At 37.6% G+C, this 17078-nt stretch overlaps 1 protein-coding gene across 2 annotated transcripts; it reads left to right on the plus strand.

The window, feature by feature from the left end:
- The first annotated feature begins 344 nt into the window (after positions 1 to 344).
- On the plus strand, positions 345 to 7752 carry SLN (sarcolipin). 2 transcript variants are annotated; one of them, XM_063304471.1, is made up of 2 exons: positions 345 to 665; positions 7131 to 7752. In XM_063304471.1, exon 2 carries the CDS (start codon positions 7233 to 7235, stop codon positions 7326 to 7328), a length of 96 nt encoding a protein of 31 aa, XP_063160541.1. In that variant the 5' UTR covers positions 345 to 665; positions 7131 to 7232; the 3' UTR covers positions 7329 to 7752. The 2 variants fall into 2 exon arrangements, with proteins under 2 accessions (XP_063160541.1, XP_063160540.1); XM_063304470.1 differs by having other exon boundaries at positions 362 to 665; positions 7197 to 7752.
- The last annotated feature ends 9326 nt before the right edge of the window (positions 7753 to 17078 follow it).

Below are 17078 nucleotides of genomic sequence, written 5' to 3' on the forward strand. Positions count from 1 at the left end.
TCCCTTGGTTTTCACCTTATAACAGTTTAACTAGTTACTTCATCTTGCAGTACAAAGAAGGTTTTGCACCTGCTGTTCTTTCTTTCTTGGATTCAATCTATAGGAATATGAGAAGCTAAGAGATTACTATAATAAGAATGTGGGACAGGAACAGGTGGCTGTGCTTGTCAAGCAATCTGCACAGAACCTGGAATTTGGAAGCTCAGTTGTCAAAAGGTTGAGTAAGACTTCCTTGAGCCTAAAGAACATAGAAAATTCCAGGCAATTACCTCTCTCTCTTTCTCTTTGCTTTGCAGGGCATTACGTAGTGGATGCTTTGAGGAAGAATCAACTTGCTAAAAAAATATCTAGAAGGATCCTCCCTGATTCAGAATTCTTTGGCATTCTTACAACCAAATCAGGCCAGAACCCCAAAATATGTAAATCTGAACATATTCCTGCCTCCCTGCTCCCAATACATAAATAACCTCAACTGAATTCTCCTCATCAGCTTAACCCCATTTAAAGAGGAAGCCTGTGACATCACTGCTTATGTTGCCAATGCTCTCCTCCCTCGGACTACTTTAGTTCCTGCAGAGGAATTCCCACCCAGACAGCCCTGGATGATGAGAAGAAGCTGAGAAGCTCTGGGCATCAAGCTCTGGTGCTCCATCCATCATCTGCAGGTAGAGCAAGAGATGCATTTTATATGTGTAGATCTTATTTCTTCTTCAAAGAGGAAAGAAAACTAACAGCCCAAAGTGGGAAAATCCTGACATTTAAAGCTATAGGAAATGCTGGCTTTCCCACTTTATTGTGTAGCCAGAAAACTTTTAATGATGTAGAGTATTGACTTTCTTTGCTTCTAATTATGGAACTATTACTAATCATTGGACATAATGCTTGCTAATAAGGACACAGTATTACCCTCATGTAGAGATTTGGAATGGAGGTTGAGGGAAGCTGAATGGATCAGGACCATTTGGATCCAGTGGGAGATGACACAGGGTTGCTAGAATTAAAAGCAATCTAATATTGCAGAACCACGCTGCTTTATCTTTCACAGAACTAGTTTAACATAGAATGCAATCTCAGCTTTTGGTGAACCCGCTCAGGAGCTTCAGGCAAGCTGCCATCTCTCAACCCAAGACTTCTATAGAACAGAGAACGTAGTTAGTAATGCCCCTTACAAGAGTGTCTCAAGCATTACTATGGAAATTATGACTTAAGTTTATTTTGTTTACAGCTTTGATGCTTATACCATTAGATTATATTGTTCCCCACTTAATAGTACTAATATAAAAATCCTACTCTAATATTTTCTCAAGTCAACACATAGCTGGGAGATACAATCCTTGCCTAGGTACACAGATCAGCCTCAGTGAAATCAGCATAGGAATTTGGTTGAGCTTAATCTCTTCATTTATGGATCATGTGGAAAGCTTGAAAATTTAAATACATAAATTAAGCCCCCGACTAGCTAACAAAAGGAAAATATTTGATACTCGGACTATTTTGGAAGATGGTACTGAAGCCTCTCAATATTCTTCCCAAAATAAATGGACTAAACTATTATTAGGACAAGGAAGTATGGAGGAAAACATTCACAGAATATCTAATAAGTTTCTCTTCAACCTGTCTTTCTCAATCTGGCACTCTCCAAGAATTCCTTGCTTGCTGCAGGTACAGAGCTGTAGTCTTTCAACATCTGGAAGGCACCCAGTTGGGAATGCTGCTTACTGTTGTAAAGACAGGGTATTATTTCAGGGAGAATGAAAAGAGTTGGCGAATCTTGAATAATAGCCATGCTATTTTTGAGAATTGTTCTTTTATAGGCCTTTATATGCTCCGGAGCATATTTCAAAAAGGGCAAAGGAGAGGCAGGGAGAAAGAATGTAAGATTCTTTCTTAACTATATGAAAGGTTGCAACTGGCCACTGACAATTCTCCCTAAGATATATTTCTAGCACAAATTTATGAAGGGGGTTAAAAGAGAGAAAAGCAATCACTGAAATTAATTTGCATCCAATCAGGAAAACTATATGAACTATGACATGAAATTTAATGCAGTCTATTTTGCTTTGATTAAAGTCCTTTGCAGATACTTCTATGCATATCAAATATTCACTGTCCTATAGATCTAAAAAGCTTATTGTGAAGTGAAACCCTGGGCAAATCCTTTTAATGAGTCTCTTGACATAAAAAAATATAAAAGGTAAGGCTACTATCTGATCCACTAGAGTTTAATTTAACTGTACCTTAAAGCAAGACTGACATGTAATAAGATGATAAACCAGCCCTTATATGATGTCTATAGAAGAACCAACAAGGATCATCAGATTCAAAGAATACCTTGTTGCAAGACTGCTGGCTTTTCCCAGCATTAATTGCTATATTAACTGAGCAGATTTCTTTAGACTAAGATGAGCTGAAGAAGCTTGGAAAAATCCCAATATGCATGGAATTCTCTTACATCAGGATGCGGGGGTGGGATTACTATCATTTCAAGCAAGGGGGATTGGACTTGCTTCTCTTTTTTCATTCGGGAGTTGTGGTTGTATTTTGGTTCTTGTCAGCAGTGCAATGGGGAGAGAAGATAGTCTTTGAAGACCTTTCAGCCATCCAGGTTGTCCTTTCCTACTTATTAAGCAAATAAAGGAAGGAAGGAAGGAAGGAAGGAAGGAAGGAAGGAAGTTGTCCTATTAGCTGATACCTGGCAGGACCTTTCCAAGGTAGTCCAGCATTTTGAGCCATGACATTGCTGATATTCTGAATGTTGTAGCTCTGACTCCTTTGGAGGGTATCAAATTGGGGAAGATGGCTTTAAGGTTTCAAGTGCAGGATCTTCACAGCTTTGGTACCTTTTCTAAGAAATTAAATTCAGACATGTAAGTCTCCAGTTGTATTGCAGCAACATCTGCATGTTCATTAACCTTTGTGGTCAAGATCGTTAGTCATACAGTAAAACCAACCCCAGATCTATACTGTTGTTAAGAAAAATTACTATGGGATGAAATTCTTGCCTTATGAAATTTCTGTTCAGCAGTTTTTAGGTTTTTAAAAGTAGCACTGTCCTTTATATGTTTGTTTAAAAATAAGTTCCATTATGTGCAGCGGGACTTATTCCTAGTATTATTGTAGCCTAATACTTGCAGTAGAAACTTATACATGCTTGATCAAGGGTAAGGCCCTTTGTATTCAAGCAATTGTGCATTGAATTGTGGTCCTATTAGAAGCATCCTACTGGTTTCCTTTGAGGGAGACCTTCCATAACATATGCTCCAATTTAATGAATTAGATTATGGAACTAGGACACCCGCCATGTCTGTAACTTCCACATTGGAGGAAAAAAATGGTGCTGATCCCAGTAGATCCTAAATCTAGTAAGAGTTTAGCATTCTCATGTGAACTCTTGAGATGCACTGAAATCATATGCAATTTTGGTGTTCTCAAGAGATCCCATGAGATTTTGGGGTTGAGATTGATTACCTAATAAGAGTTGGGCAATTTTCTAGGAAAATAGTGGAGATCGGGGGCTGCAAAAGTTTTCAACTGCTGATTTAGATCCTTCTTTTCCTCCAAGGTATGCAAGGCAGCATTTATCCATACAAGCTGCTTGTCTGTGAAGGAGAGATGGGGGACCATGATTCACTGCCTCTTCCTGTGGAAAAGAATGATAAACAGATAAATAAATAAGACTTCTGTGCAGGAGTGGTACTTCCCTTCCATAAAGCCAGACGTTGCTTTATTATAAAGCTCATTTGTTTTGAATGGAGGAGGGCTACATTTATCTTCCTGTCTAGTATAGTTGCCACACAGGTTTGATGATAGAATATGTTTTCATTTTGTATGGGCCTCACAATTTCTAATAATGGGATCCCCACCTTTGGAAAGAATTGGCCTTGGAGAATGGTGATGAAGGATAGAAATTTTCATCTTCAGGTTTCCCTCCCCTCTCTTACAAGAATAAAATTCAGTCCATAACTTCTTAGTGTCCTAGGGGCTCAGCTTTTGTATCCTTATTTTCAGTATGTTTATCTGAATTACTGTTTTTGGTTGTTTTGTATTCTGCTATGCTTGTTTATTGGTTTTATTATATTCTATTTGTGTGCATAGCTTTATTCGGACATTTGTCCCACTGCCCTGGAGTCTTCTGGATAGAGGGTGACTAAGAAATATTTTTAATTACTCCAGTGCAAACCATTTATAGCCATGACCATGCATACAGATGGATTAGATGTCTAGGTAATTTCATCTTGGCAGTGTTTATATAGGGTTCATTTGTTCAGATCAGATCCTATCACAACACATCTGATGCCAGTATCTTTTTAATTAGCTTGTTTACCATAGAGACATCATATTGACTGGGAAGTCTGAGAGCCAAAATCCAATAATATAATTAGGCAACAGGTTGGAGAAGATAGGTCCAGATATGGAGAGACAGTCACTTGGAACTTCCTGCCTTGAGCTGAAATTACTATGTTGTCTCCTCTAATTTCCAAGATGTTTCAGGAAAATCACAGTTATTGTCTAGATGAATGCACAGTAACACTTTGCTACTATATCAACAAAGTATTAAAGGTGATACATTGTGGATCTTTCTTAAATGTGTCAACATTTCCAGTTCTCTGTTTCATCACCTGAGGCATCTTTGTCTTCTGGCTTGGCTGCTATATACAAGTGGTTGGATCCCACTTTGCTCTAAAAAAATTCAAAATTGAGGAAGTATGTGGCATGAGATTATGACATGCCTTCCCATCTTTCTAACTGCAAGGAAGGGGCATGACTAGTCTTCATGCCATCTATATGATTCACTTGATTTCCTGTTTGAAATTTCACCAGTTCTGTGTAATGTCACTCCTTTCAATAGCACTTCAGTAGTGCAATAAGGTAAGATGAATTGAGCATCCATGTTGTTTCTTTGGCAGCAATACAGAAACGGTTTTCAACCACCCAGTCTATCAGATTTTCTGGTGGTCTCTCATTCACTAGATCTGTCCCTGCCTAGCTTTTTGAGGTTAGCCAAAGTCCACTAGGTATTTCAATTTTAATTATATTTTTATGAAACATTTTTGAGAAAGGAAAAAAGAAAAGAAGATAAACAAGGAAAAAGAAAAAAGAGGCAAGGAAGGGCAGTTAAACACTAAGTGAATAAACAGGGAATTTACAAGTATCACAGAATTAGGTAAGAATGTTCAATCTTTCATAAGTTTTAAATAAAGGAATATATTGCATTGTAAAAACTGCAGATCATTATTAAAATCTAAGCAATATATAAATATCAGTAACAATAATCAGCACTATAGAAATCATACAATGAGATTAGGAATCACAGAATTTCCATCCAAACAGCTGAAGATCTATCCTCATTTAACAGATCACTGAAGATTCAAGAATGGTAAGATTTTATGTTAAGAGAAACCCTACTTTCACAGGTGGTACAAGTCATATATAGAATTATAATCCCAAAATGTTTCAGATATTTCAACCTGCTGTGAAGCAAAATAATAGTAAAAATCGAACTGATTCTTAAGGCCAATTGCCAGATGATGTTTAGCAAATGATCCTGAACAAAACCCACCAACAAAACAACAGGGGATTAGTGTTTTGGCAATATTCAGTTTAGTATTCAAACAGCCCAAGAAGAGAATGTTTAAAATCTATTGCTAAACCATTTATGCCATGAATTCTTTTGTCCTGAAATGCTATTACAACCAGTGCAATATATTAAATATTAAATAAAATATGTAATATTTATACAAACTAAATAATTAATAATTAATTGTAAATTCTAAAATCAATGTTAAAATAGTTACCATTGAACAAATAATACTATCAAACAGGTGCATCTTGCTTATTTTTTCCATAACATCTTAATATTTTCATTCATACTCTATTAAAAAAAACTTCTTACAATTTAGGGGTGTATTCTAAGGGGGAAACCAAAACCCCACCATTCATCCAAAAGAATTCTTCTAGCTCAAGGATAGATGAAGAATAGATCAAAATCTACTGTAGTTCTGTGAGTAAATCTGAAATAGTTTATCAAGGATTTTCAACTTCCAATTGCTTAACAAGAGTAGCCACAAATTGTTTCTTCACATCCCCACATTATGGTCAAATGAAGAAAGTGAATTGTAACCAACAATAGATTATTGTACACAAGGACTACTCAAAATAGATTCCTAGACTCAAGTATCTAATAAAAATATGTCTTTTACATCAAGGTAGATGTTCCTAGATCTTGAGTTCCAGTAAAACAAACAAACAACACACATATCCAAATATACCCATATTGCAATGCTTTTCTTCCAAAGAAGAAAATCTCATACTAGCACCAAAGCAGGGTTCAAGAATAGATTAACTGGAAAGTGGTCATCTTCACATCTGAACAGAAATAACATTAAAGGCAAGCTAATTCTAGTATTTGCTTATTGAGAGCCAGTTTGGTGCAGTGGTTAAGGCACCAGGCTAGAAACTGGGAGATCATGAGTTCTAGTCCCACCTTATGCACAAAGCCACCTGAGTGACCTTGGGCCAGTCACTCTCTCAGCCCTAGGAAGAAGAAAGCAATGGCAAACCACTTCCAAAATCTTGCCAACAAAGCTGCAGGGACTTGTCCAGGCAGTCCCCAGGAATCAATAATGACTTGAAGGCACCAAAAAATAAATAAATCTAGTATTTGGATGAGCAAGGCATTAACCATGATACACTCATACTTCTGAAACAGCTGAAGGAGGTTCCTAAAATATATGAAGGTGGATCCTTCCCAAAATATATGGAAGGAAGCCTATGCTTCCTTTTTGTTTTAGAGCAGACAAGAATACAGTCACTACTAACTTTCCCCCAAGATGCAATATGTTTCCACAACCATAAAAAACAAAAATAATTGCAAATCTAAATGGCACTCTCATGAAGGTTATGTCTGTGGAGAAGTTGAGTGATGTCAACAAGAATGCTTGTTGCACAGTAGAAACTGAAGAAGGCGATAAGCTGTTAGAGATACCTTCTGCCTTTTTTATATCTCTTGCTTGCATAACGGTTAGCAATAGAAATAACATTTACTTATGCTAGTTGTGGTATAAATAGGACTGGAGAATGCTTGTGATCCTCCTACATCTAGTTTTGTTGGGATCTTTCTTGTTCTTTAGGTGAGGACAAGGTTGGTCACAAGGACAAAGTGAAACAAGAGCTTCCCTTTCCCTTTCACCCCACAGACGGAGTTTCTGCTCTTTCTTTGAATCTTCCTGGCCATGGATAGATCCACGCAAGAGCTCTTCCTCAACTTTATGATAGTAGTGATAACAGTACTCCTCATGTGGCTTCTGGTGAAGTCTTATCAAGACTGAGCAACCATCTCACACTCCTGGAATCATGGAAAGATCTGCCTCTGGTGAAGGATGAGAGTGCTACTCCTCAGAAGTGCTTCTCGGTGTGCTCCAAGTTTTGATGTAGAAAAAATGTAATGCATTTTTTTAAAAAAAGCTAAAATACCTCATTTATATTTATCTGATAATTCAAATGGATCTAAGAAGATGTAAATTAATTTCTCTTCAAAACATGGCAAAAACTCTCTTTTCCCTGAATTTTTTTGTAAATGATGGATGTATCTCATGTAGAATCATGATACTAGCTACAAACATGAAAACTTATTAACACATCAGCTTATTGTGGCTTAGACACTCATGAACTCTTCATTGTTTCCGTTTTATGTAATCAATTAGTGGAAATATGCTGATCTACCATTGTTATCATCTGAATAAATAATGTTTGGTGTGCTTCCTGTTCTTTTCAATTGTCTTCTTGATGTTACCTTTGTAAGCAAGTCTTTTCTTACAGGATAACAGGATGTTATTGTATTTCAAGAACACTAAACTCAGATATTGTTGTATGCATTCTAATTCAGCAGTATATAAAAGCAGGAATTGGCTGAAACACCAATTTCACAAAAACACCTCGATCAGGAAGGGATCTAGACATGGAGTTTTGGTAGGACAACAGGTTGAAACACAAGTCTTTTGAATAAGGCAACTGTCACACTTATGAGAAATAATACTCATCAATGCATGGGAAAGTGAGTTTGTTGGTTGATTATATATATAGGAGTTGGCCCTACCAGTCTTGGTTTGGGTGTGGTTTCTTCCTTGAAGATAGTTCCTTGATTTGGAACTATCCCTCCCATGGTCAAGGAACTATCAAGGAAGAACACCCACCCACACCTGTCAAGACTGGCAGGGCAAGCTTCTATATAGAGTTGCTCCTTGAGATGGGCAGTGACTAAATTTGAAGAATACACACACACACACAACAGCAAACTCCACTCTTCCATGCACTGATGATGTTACCTAGCCTGATAATGAAATGCTTGCAAGAAAACAACCAAGCTCAGAGAACATCACAAATCTAGCAGTTCAACCTTGAGCTACATATATTTTCTACTATATTGGAAATAATACTCACATATTATTATTTTAGCCCTCAGAGCTCCCCAAAGCCAAATAAATGTTTTGTAGGATTGGAAGGTTTAAGGCTTAAGGCTTACAATACAATTTCATCCCTTAATCATTCTGAAGAAATCTTAAAAATTGCAGTCCTGGTCTAGCCCACTTTCAGAGTATAGACTTTGACATGCCACACAAATTTCCCTGCAGCCTTAAGCCAATTAACATGGTCAACCCTGTTTGCATCACATAAAGGGAAGTAATAATAAAGGCTTAGTGCAGACTTTCCCAACCCAGTGTCTTCCAAATATATTGGGATTGAAACTCCCAGAATCTGAAACAAGCATAAGATATTCCGAAGTACTACATAGCAAATGAGGAATTTGGTTTTAATTGTATTTGGAGTTGTATTTGGAGTTGTCTCTCTGTAGAATTCAGAAAAAAATGTATATTTTGAACCAGGATGAGGAAGTCTAGCAATGCCAATTGGGCAATATTATACTGCCAATATTATACTGGAAATAGGAAGTGATTTAATGTACCCTTGGTCCCTCTAGTCCATATGGGGAATTACTATAGTGCTCCAGAAATTCTACTAGAGAGAGGCCATTCTCATCAACTGTTACCTGCCCCATGTTATTTAGAGATGCCAGGGATTGAACTTGGGGTCTTCTGGACACAAAGCAGGTACTCTGCTACTGCCCTGCCTACTGAAAGAAAGTTGCCTTACATGAAGTCACACAATTTAATCAACTAGGCAAGTACTATCTACTGTAACTGTCAGCAGCTTTAGAAAGTAACACACAGAGAGAGGTCTTTCCATTGTCCAAATGGAACTCCACATACAACTCCAAATACAATTAAAATCAAATTCCAGGTATACCTTGACTGAATACCTGGAGGTACCATGAATCTGGGGCCTTTGACTGTGCATATCCCTTACTAGTGAGCTATGTCTCTTTTTCCCACAAAATGTAAGTACATAAACATAAAAACCTTGCCTATGTGGACTTCCAGGATAGGAACTGAGGAAAGGGTCTTACAAAGGCATAAGAAAGGTAGGAAAGGATATGGTTTAATATTGTGTGTTAAACCCATTTAATATACAATATAGTTTCTTAATTATGCATAGAAATATACTAGAGCAATTCTATACATATCTACTGAGAAGTCCCTTTGGGAGTTTACTGCAGAAGTAAGTCTCCTTAAATTCATTTGGACTTTTTCCACAGATAAATGGGCATAAGACTGAACTACCTGTAGACTTCTTTCCAGACTAATAACAGTCTACTCATATCTCCTGTTCTCCAGAAGTGTTGGACTTCAACGTCTGTAATCCTAAATGTAATGTAACTGAAATGTAAAATAAATATGGTGAGTACTGCTAATCCTCACTTACTTCACCATTGTCTACTTTTGTCACATTTAGATACTGTAGTTTTTAAGTCTTGGGGGACTTAAGGGGTTTCATCCAAACCTTTCAGAGCTGCATGTGGTCATGGGGCTGTCTAACTGCAGGTCACTAATTTCACTTCTTCCCACACTGTTTGAGGACCCATAGCATTGGACCTTCTTGCACCTTCTCAGACTTCTTGTCTTACTCATGCTGCCAAGCATTAATGCATGCCATATCTTCCATTCCACCAAGGTAACCCAAGAAGCTGGTCAAAGAAGTTGATTTATGCTAAGAGAGAGATTATACATAGCCTTGACATTATCTTCAATCAGAAGAAGCACCACCAGTGCTTTGCACATTTCTGTTCCACTCTATGGCTTACAGTTGACTAATGGGAGTGCCATCCAGAGAACAGTTAATAATCTATATTTCTTTAAGTTGTGAATTTCTTGCCATTGAATACAGAGGCATCTCATTACATATCATGCCTGTCCTGATATCCTACTTGACTATGTGTGTCATCATCTGGTATTCTTAGATGTCCCACCAGCTTAAAATTACTTCCCCCTGAGAACCATATGTATTAAAGCAATGCTTTAGAGCTTCAACAGCTGCTGGGCCAGATTTCTCCCCTCCCAAGTAATGAAGCCACAGTGTGTGCTTGAAAGATACTTCTCATAGATTCAAAGGCCATCTTAAAGACAAGCAGAATGTGACTCAGCTGCTTGACACACATTTCAGAAGGCAGGGGAAATCCCATGAGACAGACAGTTGTATGTCACTTTTTTATTAACAAAACAGGACACCTTAGGCTTAAGCAAAAAACCAAGTGAGAAGCAGAAATAGTATTTTTGCTCTAGCTTTTTTTTTTTTTGCTCTCTAAAGGAGAAAATACATGGGGTCTTTCAAGAAACACATATTTAGTTAGCTATATTTCATCTTTTAAAAGTTCCATTTAGAACAGGAGTGGGCAATTTTTGGTGAATGGTAAAATAATGGATTCCCTGGAGTTGATCTCAGCTGGTTCATGGAATTTTCTTGGCAACAGTATAGAATGCCTTTTTCTGGGTCTTTTTCTTTTACTTCCTACTGGGAAGAAAGAAAGCTACATTGGCCAATTGAGAGCAACTCCAGGGAGTCTCTCATTTTACCAGTCCCCATAATTCTCGAAATTCCAAGATGGTCCCCCATCCAAGTTCTAATCATTTTACTCGTCTCTACTCAGAAATACTGTAAGTCCCAAAGGGGACCAGTTCCACGTAAATATGGCATCCTGTAGCTGGAAGGAGATGGTTGGGGTGAAGACATGCACAGTTGTCACTTGATGATTCAAGGCCGAATGAATGAACAGCTTCTGCAAGAGTATACCATAGCTGAAGTGATCTTGGTGATATGGAAGTTCTTTCTGTGGACGTAATTCTTCAACAGTTCATTTCTAGGTTGTTGTAATTGTCAAGATCCATCTAGGATTCTTGGTTTAGGGAATGGTTCACATTTGGAGAGGCAAGAACTTCAAAGATGAGGTGATGATGTACAGTAAATGGTCAGGGTTAGGAATTTTCTTTTTTCACTTTTTGGGGGTGGGATTTGCTTTGTCTGCTTTTTAAACCACGCTAAGTGAATAATTTTCATGTGTTTCTTGCAAAAAGGCAAGAAAACAGAATTTGGCTGATTTTCAGAATGATTGGGGGTGTGCATGCATGTTTGTATTGATAACTTAATATCTTGATGGTACTCATCCTACTAAGCTGGCTGCCTCCATGAGTTCCAAGATCTTTCAGCTTTCAGTTACAAAGTTTTTCAGCTTGGCAATGCAGGACAGGCATTACGTAAGTTAGGTTTCTTCTTACCCTGTGAGTCAAAAACCAGAAGAATTGTGAGGAAGAGGACTGCCTTTGCTTTATGGGTTACAGCAAATTTGGAGATCAAGATGCTATTGGGAAAAAAATTGCATGATACTGCGTATCCCTAAAAGCATTACATATATTATGACTTGTTTTCTGCCTTGTAGGTCTTGTGTTATTCTGCAAGTCAGCCCAGCCCTTTGAATCTGTCTTCTAATGACTGGCATCAATTATACTACTTATGTTGATGGTTGTAACCACTCACTTCACTAAATCCTAAAATCCCCTGGCCCTTAGCCCAACAGGGGTACAGTCTGATCCAGGGAGATCCCAGAGTTCTCTGCAAGGATTAAACCTCTGAGGAATCCCTGTTACACTGCAAGATATGGTTGCCAGGCACCAGCAGGCTGTAAGAGCACTTGAAAATCACAACCCTTTTTATCTTATCATTCCTTAAATTTCTTATCTACCACTTCATCAGCTCACCACTGTCTGCAACCAACATCTGTTTTGAACTGAGGGAATCTTCATCTGTATTTCTACTAAACAAGTGAATAGCATCTCCTTGCTGGGAAAAAAATAAACTTATTTTGGAGTAGAAGAAAACCCTGGATCTGTATGAGTTAACTCAATTGTTTTGAGATTCCAATATAGTTTTATCCCATGAGAATAAATCAGCTTGTGTAGCATTAATTCTTATTTTCCTTCTGAAATTCTAGCACCGCCTCTTCCAACTTGATTCCTATAGGAAGCCAACAGGATTCTAGCACCAAAAATCCATGGGAGCAGACTCTAGACAATTTAGAGACAGGGCACTACTGAGCAAAGGCACTTTTCCTGGTTGCTACCCACCCAATGTTATCTTGTTGGAAAGGGAGGGCATGCAGAGATGGGTCTCCACTTATTAACATTATGCACAAGTGAGCATGATCAGAGCAGGCAATCCACAGGTCCCTAAATGAAAGGCAGAAGGCAGAAGCTGGAGAAGTTTGTTCTTTCTTGTTCCACAGGACCAAATTAAAACCAAGCAGAGAAAATTACAGGAAGCAGATTTGGGATGAAGGTTGCTTTGCTTTGCTACTCCAAGGCTGGAAGGCAGGGGAGGCATTATATTCAGAGGATTTCTGGGAGAAGAGGTTTGAGACCTCCAACCTTTCAGTCTTTGGGCTTAGCTGGTTACTGCATATGCCTACATACATTTCTGCTGTTGAATTGCTGAGGAAAGAAGCAATAAGCCCTTCCTATTTCCTTCCCACCTGTTGACTGGGCCTGACTTACCAATGTGGCAGCCTCCACTGGTTTTTCTGAAGGGTTGTGACTCCACAAAGCTCAGTGACCATACAGTATTCCCAGTGCAGAAATCATAGTGCTGGATTTTTAAGAGACCCTGTTCTTTTTAAAGCCTGCTAGAGCTGGCTCAGAATAAAAGGTCAGGTGTTTCTGCTTTGATTGTTACACTGTATGGTTGGTTACTGGGGGAAAATGGTGGCAGCACTGGTGAGTTAGGAGAGAACCAGATAATTAGGGAAGGAGGCTGCGGATACCTATGGAGGGTTATAACCTGATGTACATCACTCAATCAGGTTTCAGAGGATAACTTGGACAGATACATCTCTATCATGTGTCAGCAGCTCGATCTTCAAATTAGTTTTTTTTATAATTCTACAAATGCACTAATAAAAGGTAACCTGCCAATGTATAGGTACTAGCAGTTTCTCTCCATAAAGAAAATAGATTTTTCTGCTAAGGATGCTTTGATCACAATCCCACTTCCTTATACATTTTTTTTTAAACTCGTAATCTGAAACATTTTGCATTGTACAATACTGCATTTTAAACATTTTTATTAGAGAATGCAATACAGCAGGCTACATGCTAAACAAAATGGGTCAAATTGTTATGTGTTAAGCTTTATTTGATAAGACTAGATTGCTGCATGTTAAAAATAAAATTACTGTAACAGTGAAGAACATATGTTATTCTTTTATTAGAATATCTTGTGATTTTCAGACTTGGAATGAGACAGAAGCTTTCATGTCCCTATTGGGAAAGGGTGGATGGATGGTGAAATGAGTGAATAATTCATAGATGATGGGATGGTTCCCAGGAAAATAACTTGTGCTTAATAATTCATGGTATTTTATTCTTAATAAAATATCATGAATTACAATAAAAGGTTTGTAATACCTTTTATTGTAATTCCATGAATTACAATAAAATACCATGAATTACAATAAAAGGTTTTTATTGTAAACCGCCCAGAGTCCCTCCTTTTTTGGGGGGATGGGCGGTGATAAAATTTGATACATAAATAAAATAAAAATAAATAAGAATAAATAGCAAGGAGAGTATCAAAACCCCAGCAACTATCACTAATACTGTAGTAGCTTCTGGGTCTTGTTAGTGTTATGTTCCTGGTGAATGTTCTGATTGAAATCCAGTTTTAAATAACATTTTGGGGATGGTTTGTCAGAGAGCAACTTTTTTTAAAAAAGTTGGGGTAGTTTAACTGGGAAAAATGAAGAGATCAGCAGTTTTGAAGTTGTGTTATTTCTGCTGGAGTTAAGAGGTTTCACTGAGTGAAGCTGAACTTCTGATAACCACATGGCTACATCCATTTGATTTTCTTCAGCAATAATATGGAAGTGGTTTGCCATTTTCTTCCATCTTTTTTTTTCTACTTCCCAATTTAACCTATAGGCCTCAAATTACCTGGTGATCTCCCATCCTAATCAGTTTCAACTCTGCTTACACTCTTTCAAGCAGTTTTACATGTAACTGCAGCAAAGACCTGATTTATGCATATGTATATTTAAGTTGGAATCTTATCCTATAAACTTTCTAAATATACCCATTCAACCCCTTCTCCTTACTTCACATTTCAAATGACGAAGACTTTATGTGAAAGAATGTACATAAAGAATGTAGCCACCTTATATCATTTCTCAATCTTACTCAGTATTGTCTATGCCTGTGTTTCCCAACCTTGGCAATTTCCAGGTGTGTGGAATTCAGTCCCAGAATTCCACAGGCAGCATAGACTTTGATGAGGATTCTGGAAGTTAGTCCATACCACCAGGAAGCTCCAAGGTTGGTAAACACTAACCTATATCCTCCAGGTATTTAGAACTAAAATTCCCATAATCAGTTCTTCACCATTGGCTATGCTGACTGTAGTTGATGGGAACTGTAGTCCAAAATGTTTGAAGAACAACAGTTTTCTACCTGTTCTGCATACTCTCAGCAGCTTCCCAGGATTTTAGGCAACCTTTTGTAGCTGTTACTGGGACTTTTTGTGTACACAGCAAATGGTTTGCCACTGAACTACATTTCTTAGATCCATAGGATGTTCCACTGCAAACCAAATACCCCATTTGTTGGGACCCAGAAAAACAATGGATGAACTGTAAGATACTGATATATAGCTTTAGCTTCTTTATAAACTGGCCAAAGTAGCAGCTGTGGGTCCAGGAGTCAACTGGTTCTGTGTTGGGTTTATTTATCTCATTAACATACCAAAGACTTCAGAAAGCAACTCAGCATGGTTCCTCAGCATGTGTACATGCAACACAATTCATATATCATGCATGATTTATCTCAGTGTCTGGAGTCGGGCAGCATATAAATTTAATAAATTATGATGACGATTAGCTAGATTTATAGATCACACTAATCTTAAATAAGTTTGATTATTTGTGGCTCTGAGTTCAGCTACTGTGGCTTAAAAAACAGACCATGAAGGACTGGATTGGGTGCTTCCAGACAGAGGGCTATTGTGCACCTGCTCCAATCTTCATCTCCTTAATTTTTGCTCCTAGGTTAAAAAAAGTGGCAATGGAAAACGTAGTAGGAAGATTTATTTATTTGACCCACTGCAATCAAGAGAATATAGGTCAACAATACCACATCCAGGCTACTGAAACTGGGCAAGCATTAGATAGAAGCAAGGAGATAAGAGAAAGCTGTCCTTGCTGTCATTTAAAGAGTCTTCTGTCTCTATGGACTTCCTACAAACTCTGAAATGAGCCAAGTTAAAATGGGCTCCCCAAATTTGGGGGTGGATTTAAAACCAGCTGAATCTGGATTTTACCATTACTAGGAAAAAAATATATATATATATATACATTTTCTCCTTAGTGATCACAATTGAATCACACAGTATTCTGCTCCCATGTCTTTTCCTCGAATACACCTGAGCAGTAATACTTAACATTGCTTCATTTTAAATAATGAGCCGCACAGTTTTCCTGTTTGGAATGATGTCATTTATTCATATAATCCACAAATAATTAGGCAATACCTCAAATTCAATCTTGCTATGCAAGCAACTTCACAACCTACTCTATAACAGTCAGAAGGTTAAAAAAAATATCATGGTACAGTATGAAATGCCATGGTAAATACAACTGAGTGTAGATTACATATGGTGTCAGAGGAGCTGAGGACAATCCAAATGGCGTTGTTCTTCTGAAAGCCCATTTTTTTAAAAAATGAATGTTTGCATGAGCTTCATGGAAAATATAATGCATCTACCAGTCATTTCAGCACAATTTTATGAGAATGTTTTATACAGAATGTGCATGTTTTCTTCTCTTGAATCACTTGTCATTTCCTTAATAACCAGTTACATTTACTCACTTCACGCCTCTTCATTAATTCCTTTCAGCTAGGAACAGAGCTGAAAATCCAAGCCCAAAATTCAATAATTGAAAAATGAAGAAAATATAGTTTTGACTCCTTAAAGCAGTCCAGAACACACTCACACGCAATCAAATTGCATTCAAACATGCAGAAACACAACCCAAGAATCCTGCATTTTCTTAGTTTAGCTGAATATGGTGACAATAGTCCAATGTAAACTTCTAATGAGATAAACCTCCTCTGTTCCTCCTCTCCAAACAGATACTTTTTTATAGTCATTGTGGTTGGAGATGAGAAGAACATCTGATGAGAAGGGCATCAGTCCAGCGCATATGAAGGTCACCAAGTTACAGAAGGTTGCCGGAGACTTGCTTACAACAGTGTACTTTTTTGAACTCTTACCAGTTTAATTCATTCCCTCAAATTCCCTCAATCTCTCTGCCAATGCAGCCTCATTATAAATTATTTATGTACGTTAAAATTATTCACACACTTTTATTATAAATCTTACTATTGTTTTTTCATGAAGCATGCATGTCTGCATGAGGGAGAAATTGTTACATTTAATGTATTTTGCCAAGGTCAGGCTGAAGTCATATACACCGCCTTCCAAATAATGTTCAATGCATGATGCCAGTTAATGCAAGCACTTTTTAGTCCCCTCAACTTCAGTGCCATTCAGTTAAATGGGACTGAGAAAAGTTGACTATAACTGGATCATGCCCATTTAAAAAAAAACGATCAGTTATCATAAAACAAAGCGAGTAAGTTAAAAGG

This window comes from Candoia aspera, chromosome 5, assembly GCF_035149785.1.
Source record: "Candoia aspera isolate rCanAsp1 chromosome 5, rCanAsp1.hap2, whole genome shotgun sequence".
Lineage (NCBI taxonomy): Eukaryota > Metazoa > Chordata > Lepidosauria > Squamata > Boidae > Candoia > Candoia aspera.